Source organism: Manis pentadactyla, chromosome 9 (genome assembly GCF_030020395.1).
Source record: "Manis pentadactyla isolate mManPen7 chromosome 9, mManPen7.hap1, whole genome shotgun sequence".
Taxonomy (NCBI): domain Eukaryota; kingdom Metazoa; phylum Chordata; class Mammalia; order Pholidota; family Manidae; genus Manis; species Manis pentadactyla.
In genome coordinates this window covers 73,675,500-73,694,034 of record NC_080027.1, presented here as the reverse complement: position 1 = coordinate 73,694,034, position 18,535 = coordinate 73,675,500, and the positions used below count along the sequence as shown (strand labels likewise).

At 34.4% G+C, this 18,535-nt stretch overlaps 1 protein-coding gene across 3 annotated transcripts in view; it reads right to left on the bottom strand.

Moving 5' to 3' along the window:
• Positions 1–348: 348 nt before the first annotated feature.
• Positions 349–18,535, bottom strand: part of HIPK3 (homeodomain interacting protein kinase 3) — a 122,198-nt gene continuing 104,011 nt past the window's right edge. For 2 of the 3 annotated variants that reach the window (XM_036891924.2, XM_036891925.2), the window contains exons 4-17: positions 16,427–16,546; positions 15,669–15,755; positions 14,992–15,176; positions 13,769–13,928; positions 13,258–13,381; positions 8,871–8,992; positions 8,483–8,607; positions 8,230–8,391; positions 8,011–8,073; positions 7,420–7,716; positions 6,970–7,110; positions 5,485–5,720; positions 5,069–5,193; positions 349–4,239 (exon numbers count right to left, since the gene is read on the bottom strand). In XM_036891924.2, the coding sequence (XP_036747819.1) occupies positions 3,763–4,239; positions 5,069–5,193; positions 5,485–5,720; positions 6,970–7,110; positions 7,420–7,716; positions 8,011–8,073; positions 8,230–8,391; positions 8,483–8,607; positions 8,871–8,992; positions 13,258–13,381; positions 13,769–13,928; positions 14,992–15,176; positions 15,669–15,755; positions 16,427–16,546 (2,424 nt within the window). In that variant the 3' untranslated portion in view covers positions 349–3,762. The remainder of the gene's footprint in view (positions 4,240–5,068; positions 5,194–5,484; positions 5,721–6,969; positions 7,111–7,419; positions 7,717–8,010; positions 8,074–8,229; positions 8,392–8,482; positions 8,608–8,870; positions 8,993–13,257; positions 13,382–13,768; positions 13,929–14,991; positions 15,177–15,668; positions 15,756–16,426; positions 16,547–18,535) is intronic. The other variant, XM_036891926.2, reaches the window with a different exon arrangement.

Below are 18,535 nucleotides of genomic sequence, written 5' to 3'. Positions count from 1 at the left end.
CCTCAAAAACCTGTATTCAGGCAAGCAACATTCAAGGGAAATGAGCTATGGTTATCCTGAGGTTGCAGCACTTCTGGCACACTGCTTCAGCCTTCAGTTTATAAAGTGGTGGAAAGTAGATTAATTATGGTTGGATAGCTTGGTTCTTATCTCAGATTCACCCACTTATTGTAGGTGGGACTTTGGACAACTGACCTAGTTTAAGCCTATTTCTTCACTTACATAATGAAGATAATACCTATCTCCCAGGTGGTTTTGGGGTAACATGTAGTTAGGTACTCAATGCTACTAATCTTTCCTTCCCTTCTCTGTAAGCAGTACTGGGATGGAAAAAAAGTCAACAAGCTGTTTGCTGCAATATATATATTTTAATTCAAAGTGAATCGACAGTAATACACCATAAATTCTTATTTTGACACTCACCAAAATAGTCACCTGGAAAACCCGCTTTTTGTGACAAAGTACAGAAGGCTTGGTCACATTTAAATCACTGAGAACTAGAGAGAAATACTATCGCAAACTGTAATAGACATTACATCCATAAAAATTTTCCCAGTCCTTATTGTAATATTGCACAGTGCAACTGCTACATGGCAAACTAGTGTAGCATAAAAGTAAAAGCAAAAACAAACTAAAGAAAGCCACAAGTCTAAAAGTGTTAAACAGTTAACAGTTCAAACTTAATAATCAAATCTATATCATTGGATTCATTAAAACAAATCTTCCTACACCTTGCAGTGTATGAGTTAACTTTTACTTAACACAAACCAAGTTTAAAACTAGTAGTAGACATTTTAAAAATGTAAAGGTTTTGCTACTACAGTAACATATTTAGTTAAAAACCCTGAAGGAAGGGAAAACTAAACATCAAGGTATTTGATAAAAAATGATCTGAAAATTAAAATAGTATGCAAATGAGCAACTTGGAAGTCATGCAGTGTTTTATTTAAGAAAGCATTCAAACCAAAGAAAACTAGGAAAATGGCTTTAAAGAGAGTATCCAGATTCTTTTGTCAATATGCTCAATTTACACTTTAGCAGGATTTTCAAATTTTTTATCTTTAAACACATAAAAAGCCCATGATTAGAATCAGTTAGAAGTGTACTTAACTGGAGTACACTTTTACGAAACATTACTATTATACTATGAAAACATTTATGTCAATTAATAAGACCATCTCAGTCTTGAAATTGAAATACAGAAATACAACATTTCAGGGTAGTAACATGGCCCCAAACACAAAGAAAACTGAGCCAGTTTTGAACTTGTGGTACAAACATCAATCAACCCTTTGCACTTGGTGTTTCTAAAACATCCACTGCTAGCTTTGATTCTTTTTCAAGAAGTGAGCAGATACCAGTCAATCTACTGGGCCATATAAATAAAAGAAGGCTGTGGAGGGCAGCAAGTTTACTTAAATAGTGACACCATAAATTTGCCATCTGTAAATAATCTTTTAAATTAATCTTAGGCTACTCCTTTTTTATGTGTAATATACATATATTTCTATTTATATAAAATGCATAGAGTTGATTACTAAAAACACTGAAACTTGTGGGGATAATTAAGTCCTTCACTTTCAGTGTGACTAAAAATGTACTGCTGGTTTTTATGATCTAATACTGTAATTTTTAAAAATCAATTTCAGGCACATTTATTTCATTGATGATTATTAAATAAAACACTGCTTGTGTTAATGGAGTAAAGAAAAGTTTATCCATTATTAGCTTATTGTCAATGCTGTACTAGAGCTGTACTAGTGGTATGCAATTCATTTACCAAAGAAATGTTGTAAATCCAAAACATTTGGAGAATTTTATACTCAAATGCTTTGTACTGTTTATTCCAGTAAATGCTGTAAGATTATATTCCAGATTTTTAAGGAAAAAAGTTAAGTCAAGCCTGCAAGATACAGCTTCCTCAAGTGTCTACAATACCAGTATGAAAATAAAAAATTAAGTTACATTGATACATCCAAGTTTTTTTATATGCAGTGATGAGCACAAACATTAAGAGATAAAATACTGATGTAAATAACACACCCCAAAATAACATATGCAATTATTTTCCATCATTTACAATACAGTAGTTACAATGACACTCCAAACAGAAAAAGCAAAGGAAAAAAAATCAAAATCCCAACTTCTATTTCATGTAATTAGACTTGTACAGAAATTAGAAGGCTAAATAACAACTAGTTAATCACCTAATTTCACAGCTATCTGAAGTGGCAATCGTTATATAGCAGCTTATCTATGATACATTCAAGATAAATGATACAGTTTATACTTGCCCATAAGCTAAAACACAGCCTGTTTAATACCTTTCCTTAAATTCCACCTCTACACTACAATATACTTGAGGTCTATGCAAAAAAGTAGCTACCTTTTATATAGGAAATGGATGATTAAGTCTTTGGTGCTGTAAAAGCAACTTCATTTAAACATAACCACCACCACCACAAAAAAAAAAAAGGAAAAGGGAAAAACCAAGACACACTCCCTAGGAAAAAAAGCATGTAATTTCTGTCCCTGACGGAATGTTATTAAATAAGCAAACACCACCAACAAGCAAAACAAGTACTACAATGTAAAAATACTTAAAAAAAAAAAAAAACCCTCTCACATGCATAATGAAAAATTGCACACAAAGAACTCACATCTTTTCAAGCTTCAATAGTAAATATTCTGCTACTATTTATTAAATACTGCATGGTTTGCCCAAGCTAAGATGAAACCACATCATGAATCAATGAGTATTTTGCATTTTCTTTCATTATCTATTCAAAGTCATGCCTACTGCACCTCTAAACATTTTATGAAATCCAATTATACAGCAAACACACCCAAAATAAACTTAGATTGTATTGCAGTTCACTTAACAGTATATAAAATGCTGTGTTGTGACATGTCAACTATCCATTAGATACTGAGTCAATTTTTCTTAAGCACTACTACTGCTTGCTTTTCTTGAAGCTAGATCATTCTGAAAACTCAGACAGCAGAATTCAGCTATAACAGACATGCTGCCCTCTTAGTAAGGAAAAAACAGCGAAGACCTGAAATCATACCACACAAAACTGAAAATGAACATTACTCTATCAAAAGAAAACTAAAGAACAGGTCTGAATTTTAAGTGCTGCAGTCCTCAACATTTATATATAGCTAATAACATTAACAACCTCAAATATTTAAGGCACTATGTGTGGGAACGGTTTACAATGCAGCTGAGATTATTAGAACAACATTTAAGAGCAAAGTCTAGGCAACATTTTGCCCATGCAAAGACACATGCAAATGTAAAGAACAATAGCTCAATTTCTTAGGTAAGTGACCCAACATTTATACACTAAGACACAGATAATACAATTCACTTGTATGCTGTAATTCTGACATATGTGCATCTGTTGCTCTAAGTCTGTACACAGAATGGCTTCCCAAATGTGGACGTGTCTTGCACTAGTTAGAAGGCAATTTTATAAAAAATAGCAGGAGCAAAATTGGGCTTCTGCTCCCGTAAGTCACCTGTCTAGTTACTACGTAAGAAGATAACATGACCAAAGACAAGTTATACCAAATGTGCAAAACACATTAAAAGTGAGTTTTTTTTTAAAGCTCAAAGTTGTTTAAATTGCACCCAAGTCTACATGATTCAAAAATAATTTTCTTGTGCCATGGCTAATATTTATTAAATACCATGTTTTAATTTTAATCAAATGTTTTTACCATTGAGCTTCCTCAATATACTCTCTTTTTGAGTTCTCACATATACGGATACTGGCTGAGTTTTGTTGGACTCAGTGGAAATCCAGTATATGCAGGTGATGCTGCAATGAAAGAATGTGGTGGGAAGATTGGTTTGTACTGAGTCTGATGAATGGTTGGGGATGGTAACAGACGGGGGTTTATGCCCACTGGGACTTGGTGAACTATGCCGCTGGGATGGGAGATACTATAAGTCGGAGGTTGTAACATAGGTCTTGAGGTACATGGAGAGGCTAAGAGGTGGGCCACAGGTGCAGCACTGCTGAGGGTGGCTGATGATGGGTATGGAAGTAGAGTAGGCTGTCCTCCAAGGTGCGCATTTCCCGCCATATGGGCATGCACAGCTGTGTGATTGGGACTCCCATGAGAAAGAGTGAATGGATTACTGGTAACACTAGTAGGGATATAAGCTTGCTGTCTTCGATGTCCAAAGTTTCCATTCCACTCTTGATGCCCAGATCCAAAGTGCTGAACCTACCCAAAACAAACAATAAGGACTGAATAGATATTTTATAAGTTAAAAAGAAAGTTAGAAAGGGAAATTACAACATACTCTCTAACTAATAATCTCTCAGATCTTAGCATATACTAAGGAAGAGAAAATATCGATTACATATATATTAGTATTAATATTTTAATATTTATTACTACATATTATTAAGTATCAACATTGCTGCTACCACTGAGAGCCGTATCACTAACCCCACTACTACCAATAGCTGCCATTTGTGGAGCCCTTACTATATGCAAGGCTAACATTTTACACACATGACATCATTGAATTCTAAAACAACCCCACAATATAGCTAGTATTCCCACTACTGATCCATATTTGTTAAGAGAGCTGGCCAAGGTAATATAAATATATTTGGCAAAACCAGGATTTGAACATAGGTCTGACTCCATTATTGGTGATTTTTTTTGTTTACCCAAGTGAAACTCAACTGCCGAGCATAGTTAGGAATAGATGAAAAGCACTCAGGACAACCCGCCATTATCCCTACTACTAACACACAGAAAGTGTAGCCATTGATCCATTAGTGTGCATTCTAATTTAAAGGTTCTAAGACAACAAACACTAAAAAATTATCTGAGAATCTAAAAGCCTAATCTTTCTGAAGAATTCAAGTTGTATGTATAATCTGCTTACTTATCCTATTATTAGGCTGATTACTCTTTAGTCACTTGGAATAATGAAAAGGGATAAATTTATTAAGGCTGTACAGAGTTTTGGAATCTTCCTCCCCCATTCCCAAGTGAAAAACAGCTGAATCTGCAGACATATATGAATTCACAAACACACCTGACTGAAATTCAAATGCTGCTGCTGGAATGCTGTCAATTTTTGCTGACGATTCCCCACTGTGGAAGTCTGGTTTAATCTCCCAGGAGCAGATCGGCCTTTTATTAATGGCTGGCAAATAGAATCTGGCACCAATTAAGAAATTAAAAAGTTAATGTTTTTTCTTTTCATGTAAAAATTAGAAAGGGCTTTAGATATTTTACACAATAGTGATTTAAGAACATTAAAATTAAACAAAAAGAAAAAAGATAACATGGTGTCCAAGCATTGGACGAAACCAGAAGAGATTTCTTTTGTACAGCAGATTTGGCAGGTCAAGTTGGAAATTGAGAGATAACGCTGGCCATGTTAGTCTTTGATGTTCCCAAATTAAGACCTTTTAAGGGGTAGTTAGGGAATAGGGAGGACTCAGGTACCTGTGTTTGCCATATGCTCATCAGCACTTAATCCGTTTTCTAGCCCCACAGGCGGCACCCCAACAGTACAAACAGCTGGTCTGGGTTCTGTGCTGGCAGAGGTTACCAGCTCTGTGTCCTGACGAGTGTCCCCCACGAAACCGCTCTCTGCAAATGGGCTGTCATGTCCCGAAGAGCCGGATGTTGGCGAGCCACCCACAGCATCACACCCGCTCTCCTGCTCTTCATCTGACATACTACAATAAGGGAGCATTTTTAGGAATAATGTTTTCAACATAAAATCTAAAGTTAAATAATATCCAGCCTCCATCAAATTGATGAGAATCTTATTCAGTTATTTCCTATCTAATTACAACTTCCTCCTTGTCTAAGAAGAGCATTTTCATAGGTTCCCTAGACTTTCACATTAAATCTCTATTCAGACCGCCAACCCTAATTCTCTCCTACTCAGGAATATACTTTTGGCACTTAATTTTCTCTCCTTTCCCTTTCCACTTGATCCATAGCATGAGTTCATAAATTCAAAAAAATGCCAGCAAGACACTATAAAAGAAGCACTGCTCCAGGTAATTTAAATGAAATGTACAAACATGTAAGCATGTGATTTGAATGTTTCAAATTAAGTTCTAACATTAGGATACATGCTTTTACTGTAATTTGAGTCCTTCTAACTAACCAGTTGATCTGAAGGGTCTTCTGACTTCTGATGGCCTAGCCAGAATCCCATACTTGTCTCCTCTTTCTGACCCTCTCTGGCCCTGGCAATCTCTCTCCCTTTAGGATTTCTACATTTACTGTCTGTTTTAATGACTCAGTTCATATTTAACCATTTGAAGCACCTCTTTTCGTATGTATACTTTTATATCTTCTACTAATTTATATATGCATATATATTTTATATGTATATTTGTGTGTGTATGTGTGTATGTCAACTTCTACACCACATCATACACAATTTATAAGATGTGTTAAAATTTCTTTGCATCTTCCACAGTTGTTTGTAAGTATTCAATATCATATTTCCTAACTAAAGAAAAAAAGAGAAGACAAATGTATAAATTGAAGTCTTAAAAATGTTTCAAACTTTGTTTCCAACTAAAAAAATAATCTCTGAAAGATGAACTTAAATGTAGTTCACTGATAAAACATTCCTTTTTAATTCACTAAAATATATGCTCTTATTCAAAACTTAACAATAGTACTATGAAGCTGAAATTGAGAATGTAGCTTTTTTACCCTTTCAAAAACAAATGGTTCCTTAACAATCATTTATTAGGACCTCAAGTTTTCATTTAGATCTGTTTTATAACAACAGAGAAAATTACTACTAAAACCTGAGTTTATAAAAAGTGATCTAGTTCAAAATTATGTTTAAGAGAAACCACTGTGATAAATTGGCAGGAACTTAATTTAAACAACAGAAGAAATCATAGGCTTTTTAGTAGTCTTAGTATTTGCTATATACTGCTATTAAAATTCCATTACCTGTTCGGTCTCTTGCAAGGGGATGGGCTTGATTGCCCTGAGGAGCTGGTGCTCAGAGTACTATCAGGACTACTTAGCGAACACATCCGATCAATATTCAAAGTGCTCTGGCAAGCTTCACAATCTAGACTGCCTTTACATCTAGTGAAAGAGGGAAGGGGAAAACATGGGTTAAAATTGAGAAGATATACCTCTTGCCCTACCTAGCCAAATTTATATTACTTATTTAGATACATTTAAGAATGACCAACATGGACAAAATCTAAAGCTTATAAATACAGGAAAAATTATACAATAATCATTTTAAGTATTATTCAAACACTTGATTCCAAAGGACATTGACAGCCAAGGAATAAGTCACAGAAAGCTTTTCACCATGTCAGAGGGTGCCACCATTATTACATACAGGTGTAGGTGGCATAAGGACAGGAAACTGCTTTTGGTACTCACTCTCTGAGTGAGTGCCTCTGCGGCGTCTCTTCCTCATCAGTGTCACTGCTAATAGTAATCACACTCACTGCAGGACTTGGGGAGTCGGCAATGACGATGGTTTGCCGCTGTTTATCTGAAACTGATGAATCAGAGTCCTGCCTGATAGACGTTTCACAGCAATCTCTTGCCTCTTCTTCTGAGTTATGATTGTCCTGTGTTTCTATACAACTTTCTTCCTCAACATCTTTCCCATTTACTATCTTTGGAGAAATAAATGCTGAATGTGGGACACTGGTATTCTGCAATGAATTACTCCTGCAATCAAATGAATAGAATAATGTGTTATTTCTAAAATCAAAATATGTAAATAACATTCTTCTAAGATATCTTGTTAAAATAATATGAACCTTCATTTGTTCAAGATCATGTAACACACTGACACAGACTGTAAGTTTTGTGAAATATAAAACAGCTCTAGAAAGATCAGTGTAGATTGCATTTACATGCATTCAAATGACCATTTTTTGGTCAATGTGATATCTGAATGTATAACATTGTCTAAAGTTATAGGTAGGTAACAAATCAAAAGGGCAATAAAGACAATCTTACCAACTGAAAGCATTTATTTCCTCTCTTCCTGGCTCCCATTCCATTAGTCTTACCAAAATACCTCTGAGAAATTGAGAAGGGAGCTCGCTTAGTGTTTGTAACAAAGCTAACAAAGAGGTCATTTTGAATACAACAGTGTGACCCTTTAGTGTACATGCAAATTTAATTTTAAAGATTAATTCTCAAAATGCAGAGGAAAGTTAATATATCAGTACCAACCTGTTCTGGCACAGTTTGTTTTTCTTAGTAGTGGCAGGCTGAGGCCAGACAACATGTGCAATGCCCACACTAATTGGCTGAGGAGCCGATAGAGTTATCTGATTGGCTAGAAGAGGCGGCGGCATCACTGAGCTATAATGATTGCTATGTGAAATCATTTTCCTAGGGAGAAAGTTTAGAAAAATTGAATCTCTTCTTACCAAGATCTACTTTGCAAACTATTCTCAAATAAGTACTTTTGTTTTTAACTTACCCCCAGTCTCCAAGCCTTTGTGAACCAGCAACACCATCAGAAGTTAACGTAGTAGTAGCTGGAGCCATGGGTGTTACCTGTTGCCAGGCAGGTACCAGCATCTGCTGTGTTCTACCAGACCAAGTCTGATACACCAAAAACAAAAAACAAAAGAAACCTAATCAGTTGCAAGTAATTCATCATTTCTACATCTTAAAATAAAAAAACATATTAATGTAATGATCTAATAATTAAATAAGTTTAAGTCAATAATCTACAAAGGATTGGATTCCCATTCAGGTCATTTTGTTGTTTCCCAACAGCATAAGCTGATACATTACATGGATCAGCACCCCTACTTGAGTATAAGGAGACAGCACATATGCAAAAATAATGAATTAGTACCAACCTGAGAAAGAACTCCTGGTCGGATCTGTAGTGGCTGTACGGCTGGAGCCTGAGTTACTAGGGGAACTGTATTATCAACCCTTATTGAATAACTAGCAGGTTTACCATGTGTTGTAGGAATACCTGTGAAATAGAGAAGAACAGTTCTCAGGTAAAAGAAAAAAAACTTTCTCTGAGTTAACTTACAAAATTCTTTTAAACTCAAAGAACTGATAAAATTCTGATTAGGATTATAAAACCATCCCCTACATAAAATGTTCATAACACTAACAAAGCAATCTATTAGGAAAGTGAGGTACTTTCTATCTACCTTGTAGTACATCATTCCAAAATGGTTATAAAGCTACTCTTCCTACTGTTTTAAAATGCATACCACAAATTTAGTTCATATATTTTTCTTGAAACTTCCCATTCTTTTTAAAGTTTACTACTGTAGTTCTCTTTCCCTTTTCAAATAGTTCTGGCATTATGATAAAGGACATGGACAGGTGAATCTAACCTAACATCCTGACCCTCTGGCAAGTAAATGTTCATCTTTTCATACAAACTTTCAGCTATGCTTTTTTTTTTTTTTTAAAAAGAACTGTACAGGATCTTACACTCTTGGGAGCAATGGGAGAATGTATTCAATTTCACACTTCCATGGCCATGATGATTTACATGATGGTTAAATTCAGGGGTGACACACTTATTTTAACCTCCAAAGGGAAAAGCAAAATTAACCTTTTCTGCCTAATATGATGATATAATTAAGCTTTGACCAGTGTGGCTTAATACACTAGTATTCCTAGTGGACAGCTGCTGGAATCCCAAAACAAACATGTTCCATTTTGCTTACCCACTAAGAAACTTAAAAAGCAGGATTACCAGCCATGTTAATCCTGTTAATGTTAACATTTCTGTCTCATACATTGCAAAAGCACCTTGCAAATATTAAGTCTCACAATATTAAACTTAGACAGTTTAGTAGTATCACCCCAACACAGAGCCTTGACTAACAAGATTTCAGGGACAGAAAGCTCAGTGAATAGAATAAATCCAGTATTTCTAATTCCAGTCTACTGTAGCAGTTACTTTCAATATGGCTGGCAGATAATATAATCAGCTTTTGGTTAAAAATGATCTTGGTTATTTCTGATCAGCTGTAAGAGAAAAATATTACAACTGTTTTCTTTTCCTATTGTAAAATAACCTTACAATTATTATTGTACAAGTATGTCAAGTATTAACCCTAAGGAGAAAATATTAATTCTGTTGTGTTTATTTGTTTCACAGAGGCTTTTATCCTACTGCCAGGGTGCTCTATACTCTGAGCTCTACCTCAAGAGCTAGATATGAATTAAATTTAACAAAAATTTACAGATTATTTTTTAAAACTGACCTTCTTACCCCTTCCAAAAAGCATGTCTTGATCAGCAAACTCTCCAAGAAATGGAATATAAGCACACCCAGGCAGTGTAGATATATTGCAGCAATAGACAATCTCATCAGAGAAAAAAGCAGAATTCACTTTGACAAGGATGAAAGGACAGAGCAAATTCTCAAATCCCAACAAAAATCACATTGCCCTTAAATTCTCCTCATAATCAATGCCTTAAAGATGAGAAGAATTGTTCCATTATCTTCTCTCTTCATGAGCTCTAGGTTTTGATTTTATTTTTTAAATCAAATTCAACAGCAGGTTAAGATTCCAATTTTCTATATCATTATTTGGTTAGCTAAAACTTTGTCTTCAATTAGATTTACTTTAATAATTGAGAGCTGGGTACAAAAAGTTTAAAGATGGTTCTAGTACAACAGAGGAGAATTCTACTGGAATGCATTTGATTCTGAAGTAGCAGCTTTCATCCAGAGGGATGAATTACTAACTCTTCATACAGCCAAGTAATGTTAATGGTTGTTTAATATATAACCAGACTTGTTAAATAAAAGCTTGACTACATCTTCTCTGCTTAAAAAAGGTACAACATTATGGATATAATATCTATGTATCTGTGCCTACATATCATAATATCTTTATATGATATGCCTTAAATTTAGGACTAAACATTAAGCCCCAAAGAAAAAAATTTAAAGTAAAAGGGAACAGACATAAAATTTATTTTAAATACAAATTATAATGGTATCGTAAGTGTTAACCAAGAAGAGTCCAATAATCATTTAAAAATGTTTCCTCCAAATGGATTGGCACATTATGAGGGAAAGCAGTAAGAGTACCAATATTGGGATTTTCTACAGAGATGCGAAGATGACTCCATGAGGGAAAGCTTTTATTTCTAAGCAGACACTATCCCAAGATAAGAAACGACAAAACAATGTATTTATAGAACCTGCCTGTCCTTTTGCTGCAACTACACCTCTTAGATAAACTAACATATTGGTTGTGCCTCACTCTTAATTCTAATTCAAAAGTACTGTTCTTGATATTTAGTAGGTTAATGAGTCTGAGGCTATCTCCTTTTCTTTCTCTTATCCACATTATGAACTACTCATATAGTTAACCTATGTACACCAAGCTTACTAACCTTTTATCAACTATAGCCACGTAAAATGATAAAAGCTTTATCTAACTTCATTGAATGTTTTAAGAATGATTCTCACCATGTTTAGAAATGTGTCTCTTAAGTTTTTGCTAAAACAGAAGGTAGGCTCTGAAAAAAAGAAAACAAAACTGCTATTCCAAATCTTGATGAAATGTACCACACTGTAGATGGGTGGCTCTCAAATGGACTTTGGTACATGGGGGAGGTAATTAAAACCTAACAATCTATTTGTTAGTACAAATTAAAAACTCATCTAAGTGAAAATGCATTTGTCGAGATACCACTTAAATGATAGGTAATTAAAAAACAAAAAGCATCAGTATTAGGTATTTAGAAGAAAAATATCTACCACTTACTATCAAGTGTTACATCTAGAAAGACAGACCAAATATGGCAAAATTAACATTTCCTGAAATTAGTGTAGAAGGCATTATATTATTCTTTGAACTTTTCTATACATTTGAAATTTTTATAATGAACAGTTGAGGAAACACAACAGCATCTTTAAGAGAGCTGATACGAGAATGTGGGTGTTTTGATTACCGGAGACCAGTCATGGGTCACTGTCACAAGAACTTAACAGACCACCACTGGACCACAATTTCATCTTGATAAGTCACTATGTTGTCATTTTATATACTTTTAGTACAGAAACCATTCTCTCAATGAAGCATTATATGAAAACCCAAATATTAAAAAGATGAAAATAAAGCTACTTCAAAAGTTGCTCAAATCTTAAGTAAAAAATTCAAGTAACATTCAGAATCCAGAAGTATTAGAGCTAGAAATGACTGAGACAGTACCTGTTCTGTTTGTTTACCTTGACTAAGGGTGAAACAGGTTAACAGATTTGTCTTGGATGACATAGCACATGACAGAAACAGAACTATATCCAGGTGTCCTGACTAGCACCAACTGCTTTCACTTACACTATACGGTAACACCACCAAGTTCAAAGTCTCATTTAGGGCTCTATTTGTAATTAATCTTTTCTTTTAAGACATAAGCAGATGTAAAGGGCACAAAAAATGCTTAATCATAGTATAATTTGGTCATGGGGATGGCAGTACAGCATGGACAATATAGCCAATGATTCTGTAACATCTTTCTATTGACAAACAGTAACGACACTAGCAGGGGGGAGGATTTAATTAAATGAGTAATTCTTGAACCACTGTGTTATATACTTGAAACCAATATGATTTTATATCAATGATACTTCAATAAAAATACATAATTTTTGTTTTAATAAGACATAAGTACATGTTAAACCCTAGCAAGAACGAAATGCTAGGAAAGGACCTCAGAAGAAGGGTTTTAGTCTGGTTATTCCAGTGGCATGCAGTATTTGCTATCACTTGCTAAAAAGCACTAACAAACTCCCCAGTTTGAGAACATATGGCCTCTTCAAAGGTATTCTGCCACCCATCTCACTCAAGTTTTCATTTGCTAGTTCCATCTAAATGATGGACATAATCTGATCATTCTGTCTCTTTTTTCTAAATAAAACCTAAGCTGAGGGTAAAGAACAAGACTATAACATTTTAGGACATAACTCCTTTGACCAAATCTGAGCTCTCAGTCACTTGAACGTCTAGTCTTGAATAGCCAGATACTATGTACTTACCTGAGCAAATGGAGCAGTGTTGCCCAGTATAGGACAACCCATAGCTTTCCAAGCTCAGTAATTTCTACTAAGGTATTTTATCATGCTAGACTCTACAAAAAATATAGCTGTCATATATTATTCGTTTTGTTGATGATTACAAGGGAGCTCCTTGTAAGTAATGAGTGTTTAAAATAATGCATGCCTAAATTCAAAGTGTAATCTAAATAAAAGAATACCTTGAATAGCTGGGGGACAGATAATCAGCGTCTGCTGAAAAGCATCACCACAACCAAAATGGGCAGTTCCAGCCTGCAGAGGAATTCCATGGTGCACAACTGAGTGAGCAGATGTGGTTAACGCCTGAAACAATCAATGTAGGTGGCATTATACTGAGCAGTCTTCTAATTGCTACACATATGCTTTAATAAATAGAATTCATATGCATTTCTTAAAATCCTAATTCTACAATAAAAATAGACCCAGAAACTGATTTTACTGAACTCTATTTTTGTAGAGTTGTGGCATAGAAGGGCAGGTGGCAGATACTCAGAGAATTAAAGGTAAAAGGAAAAAAGTGAGCAAGCAAATATGTTCCAACTGTTACCCTGAAATTAATTAGAGATTTAATAGAATAACCATACTAAGACTTCACCATCACTATAACTTCTAACTGCTGGCATGAGACCCATATACTTCAAAAACAAAATGAGCAATCATAAAAAGGAGCATAAATTATGAAGTTCTTACCTGACTTCTTAATGTGCCAATTTTAGTAAAATTTGCTGTCAAATTAGCAGTACTACTTGAAGCAACTGGTCTTAAAAGTGAAGTTTTATTGTGATTATTTGTGTCACATGAATTTGGGTGGAACTTACAAATATCCATAATATGAAAACAGGACTTTACACTGCAAAAAATGGGGAAAGTTAACTGTAATATTATTTTAAATGTTCAGTAGTTTAAAGTTAATGCACATTAATAATATTTAAAAATTTCCAAGAAAAAAATTTGACTTGCACTTAATCTGCTTATTTCTAACACTACATTTACAAGGAAATCCTACAAAAGATAAAATTTTAGAGCAAGTAAATCTTATTTCTGTAATTTTTTTAAAGACATCAAAGCACTTTTTTGGTTAGCACAATTTAATTTTATGATTCTTACTCTAAATTAATTTTTCCTAAATTTCTAGATCTTCACATCCCTAAATTAATGGTACCAAGTACATAGTTATCATGCTGTTTTCAAAGTACCTATATATAGAAACCATTAGACATTTTTAAGTGTTGTGATTGGGGTGGGGAGAGTAGTTGGGCTTGATAAAAATACCAATTTTCAAGGTAATCCACAATAATGGATATTGGTTCATTCCTGTATCTTCTTCATTCAGTCTTTCTACAATATTAAAAGAAACTATTTTAAGTGACTTATTTTATTCCATTCAGCCTATAAAAAAAGAGATCTGGGGTTCGAAGAAGTCACAAGATTTTAAGGTGACTGAAAATGTCTTCTAAATTTGAGCACATACTCTTTTCTTCTCTTTAACCCATTAAAAACCTCCTCTGCTTCCACTAGAGTAGAAAGTGGGGGAAAAGGAAAGCACGTGGAGTATGCAGGGAAACTGAAAATGGAGTTTGCAGGATTTAAAAGAGGGAGGAAATGGTTAACACTTTCTTTTATTATATATTTGCCTGGTTACTAAGGTAAGAATGTCATGTGAGAACAAAATCACTTAATTGTTTTCACCATGGCATTTAGGAAAAAGAAAACTGGAATCCAATTCAGATTTGTGTTCTAGTTCTATGCTGCCACCTACTAGTCTTTGTAAACTTAGCCAAGTAAGCTTAACCTCTTTTGACTCAGTTTACGTACATTTAATGAAGAAATTGAATCATTTTTCTAACATACTGATTTTCTATAGACTTAGTATTATTTCTCCAGAATTGTTTTAAAAAGAATTTTAAACATACTGGTTGCTATGAGGGAAATCCAGAAGATGTTTCATATTAACAAAAGGATGGTTCAAAGTCTCAGCTGGAGTAATTCTTAAATCTGCATCAATCAGCAACATTTTCTTCAACAGACTAACGAATTCTCTTCTATCAGCTTTCTCAGCCAAAAGATCACTTCCTTCCAAATCCATCACTGTGTTCACCTAAGAAATAAAAATCTCAAGTCATCAAATGAAAATAAGCCAGAAGGTAGTATATGTTAAAGGTTCACAGTTAAAAATAATAATAACATCAACACAGGAAAGAGGGCTACAATTATTTTGACGCAAGAAGATACAACTGAGTTTAATAAATCCTCAAAATGTTTTGAAGTGCCAAATAGCATTCAAGGCAGGAAAAAAAAAAATTTAACTAAATATCCATTTCTAGTGAAATATTTTTTTTAATTTTGTTTGCTAGGATTTTCTCTTTTAAATAAAATACATGTTACTGAATAACAGGAGAGTATAAATTAAATATTTGATAAAAACAAATGCAATTTAGTTCCTGAAAGATTAAAACCAAAGAATCAATTTTGTTTAAAAGCTTAAAACAGCAAGTACTCTATAGTCATTTAGAAAATGGTTAACGTGTGTGGCATCCTTAACATTCAAGTCCACCATCTTTAGATCAACAAATGTAACTGTGGTACTCACATGCACTATATCATCCAGACTGTTGAATATGTACTTTCTGGCTTCTTTAGACTTCATTCCTGTCTCTGCTTCATGCTCTTCTAGTGTCTTATTGAATATATCAAAGAGAGAAAATAATATATTATTACCCACCATTTATAAATGCTTTATTTCTTTAATTCTGGCACACTTAGTCTAAATATATTGGTCATCCCAAGGCAAGTAATAGTTTCAAAGAATAACTATCAAAATATATTTTTTAAAAGAACCAAAAAAAAAAGAAGAGAGAAAAACTTGGTTCAGGTCAAAAAACATTTTACATATATAATATATACATACATATACAGCAAACTTCTTAAACAAAATAACTAATTAAAAGTTAAACACTGAAGAGTTTTCTGATCCCTCCAAAGATCCTAGTAATAAATTAGATACTGAGGCTACATAGTAAATGGTTAGATTCAGCTCCTATTCTGTGAAACTTAATAATGTAGAACTGGGTAAAGATGATAAAACATACAACCCAGAACTAATACACATATAAAATTTTAAAAACCATTTAAGATGAATTAATAATTATGTAACCAGGTTAGAGAATGAGCTGCTATTCAGAGGGCTTCTCTTACTTAAAAAAGAAAAGGCAGGAGGACAGGAGGCGAGAGTTAAAAATGAAAATTCAAAAAAAAAGGAAGAAATGCAATAAAAATAGGCAGAATATTATCCATATACATGAGACATCTTAGAAGAATGTTTTTCTAGTTTCTTTTTAAATGAATTACCTTTAATCTCCAACCAGAATGAGAAATATCTGTTTCTCTGAAAAAAAATCTTGTGGATTTTGTACCCACATTTAACAACTGTTCTCCTGGTAAACCTTGAGTCTGAGAAATATATCGAATCTGAAAAATAATTAACAAAACAAAATGGTTTATTCTTTTAAGCAGTAGATATGAATTGAATACCTATTAGATTTCAGACACTAAGCTGGATGTTACATCAAGAATTAAATGATGTAGTCTGTGCCCTCAACAAATTCAGTCTGGCAGGGAACAGACAAGTAAACAATTATAATATAGTGTTATAAATACTGTAATAAACGCATGCTTATGGAAAGATAGAGAAAGGAACACTCAAACAATTGTAGCTTTCTAGAAGATGTGATGCTCAAGTTGGGTATTAAAAGACAAGTAAGTGTTCGTTAATCCCTGGAGGAGTGGGGAAAACCTGATGTATCGTGATTTATGCTAAGGTTATAAATATGAATAAATATGGAAAATCAATAGAAAATATCCACATAATTCAGAGATTGGAAGTACAAAGGCTCACTAAGTAAAAGTGACAAGAAATGAAATTGAGTCAGCAGGCAGATCTTTATTAATAAGTTAAGAAGTTTGGATTTTACTCTATGAGGTAATAATGAAATACCACTGGAGAAATCTGGGCAGGAAATTGACAAGTTTATACTTTTAAAGTAATGTCTAAGAATGGTGAGAGGATGAGACCAGAGGAGGAATGAGGAGGGCCTGAACTTAGAGACTTGAGTCAGTATAGAAAGGAAAGAGTGGATTGAAGAGAGCAAAACTGATAAAGACTTGGTGAACTGGAAGGAACACATCATTGTCATTGGCGTATGTATGGTTGAATCAGGAGAGGGAGAGACATGGATGTAGAAGAACTCTCTCGGAGGACATTGAAAAGCTCCAGACCAAGCCTCTGAAGTTGATGTTGTTTTGTGTGGAACACTCTTCCCCCATATCTTGCTTTGATACTATTAGCTATTACTTTTCTACCTACAAACTGTCCCTTCCACTTTCACATCATTCTTTCCTAATTCTCTTCCTACTTCTTGACACACTATTTATTCTTTATATGTCACTGCATTCCAGTTTTATGTCTTCTTTCCCTCAACAAGCCCAAGCTCCTACACCTTTATATCTAAATCTCATCTAAATATTTATCTCCACCTCTGGAATGTAGCTCCAACTGCTTACTGAAACTCTCCACCTAGCTGGCCTCTAGACACCTCAAAGTGAACACATACTAAACTGATTTTCTCTTAGATCTGTTAAGCCTCATGTATTTCCCCCTTTGATGAAGAGAACATCAACCACCCAAATGCGAAACCTGAAGCTGATGCCAGACAAGTAGCTCTCCCTCATCACCTGCCCCCAAACATCCAAACCCTAACCCTAACCCTAACCCTTCATTTCATTTGTATTGTTCATATCTTTCCCTCCTCTCTATCCCCATTTCAGGTCTTCTTCAATTCTAAGTTATACAATTCCACAAGCCTCTTAATTTGTCTATCTGTCTCCCTAATGACCCCTCCACTCATTCCAAATTCATTATTCTCACTGCTAACAGCAAGTTTGGTAAAATGCAAATCTGACTGCTACTCCCCTCTATAAAATTACTTCACTGCCTAAAGAATCAATTCCAAACCTCTTAAATGGCATACAGACCCTCCAGCTTTCTCTCCCCCCTGCTCTTAGGTGTTCCTGTATTCCAGCCTCAGCTAGCACCATGCTAAAACTTTGCACAAGCTAGTTTCTCTTCCCTAAATTGCTCTCTGACTCCTGCTTATCACCATCCCTGTGCCCCTCCCCAAATCACCAAAGCCATGACTTTCACTGTTTCTTCTCCAAGACCCAATTCAAGAACTTCTCCTTTGTAAAGCTCTGCCCACCCATCCCAAGCAGAGGAAATCACTTTCCTCTGTGCTTCCATCACACGAAGAACCTAACCATTTTAATACATCTGTAACACTATATTTTTTACATGCCTGTTTTCCCTAGACTGTGTGCCTCCTGACAAGTCTATATTTATCCATATTTGTATCCCCAATTTTACAAGAACTGGTAACTAAAATTGCCCCCTTACAAATTAGT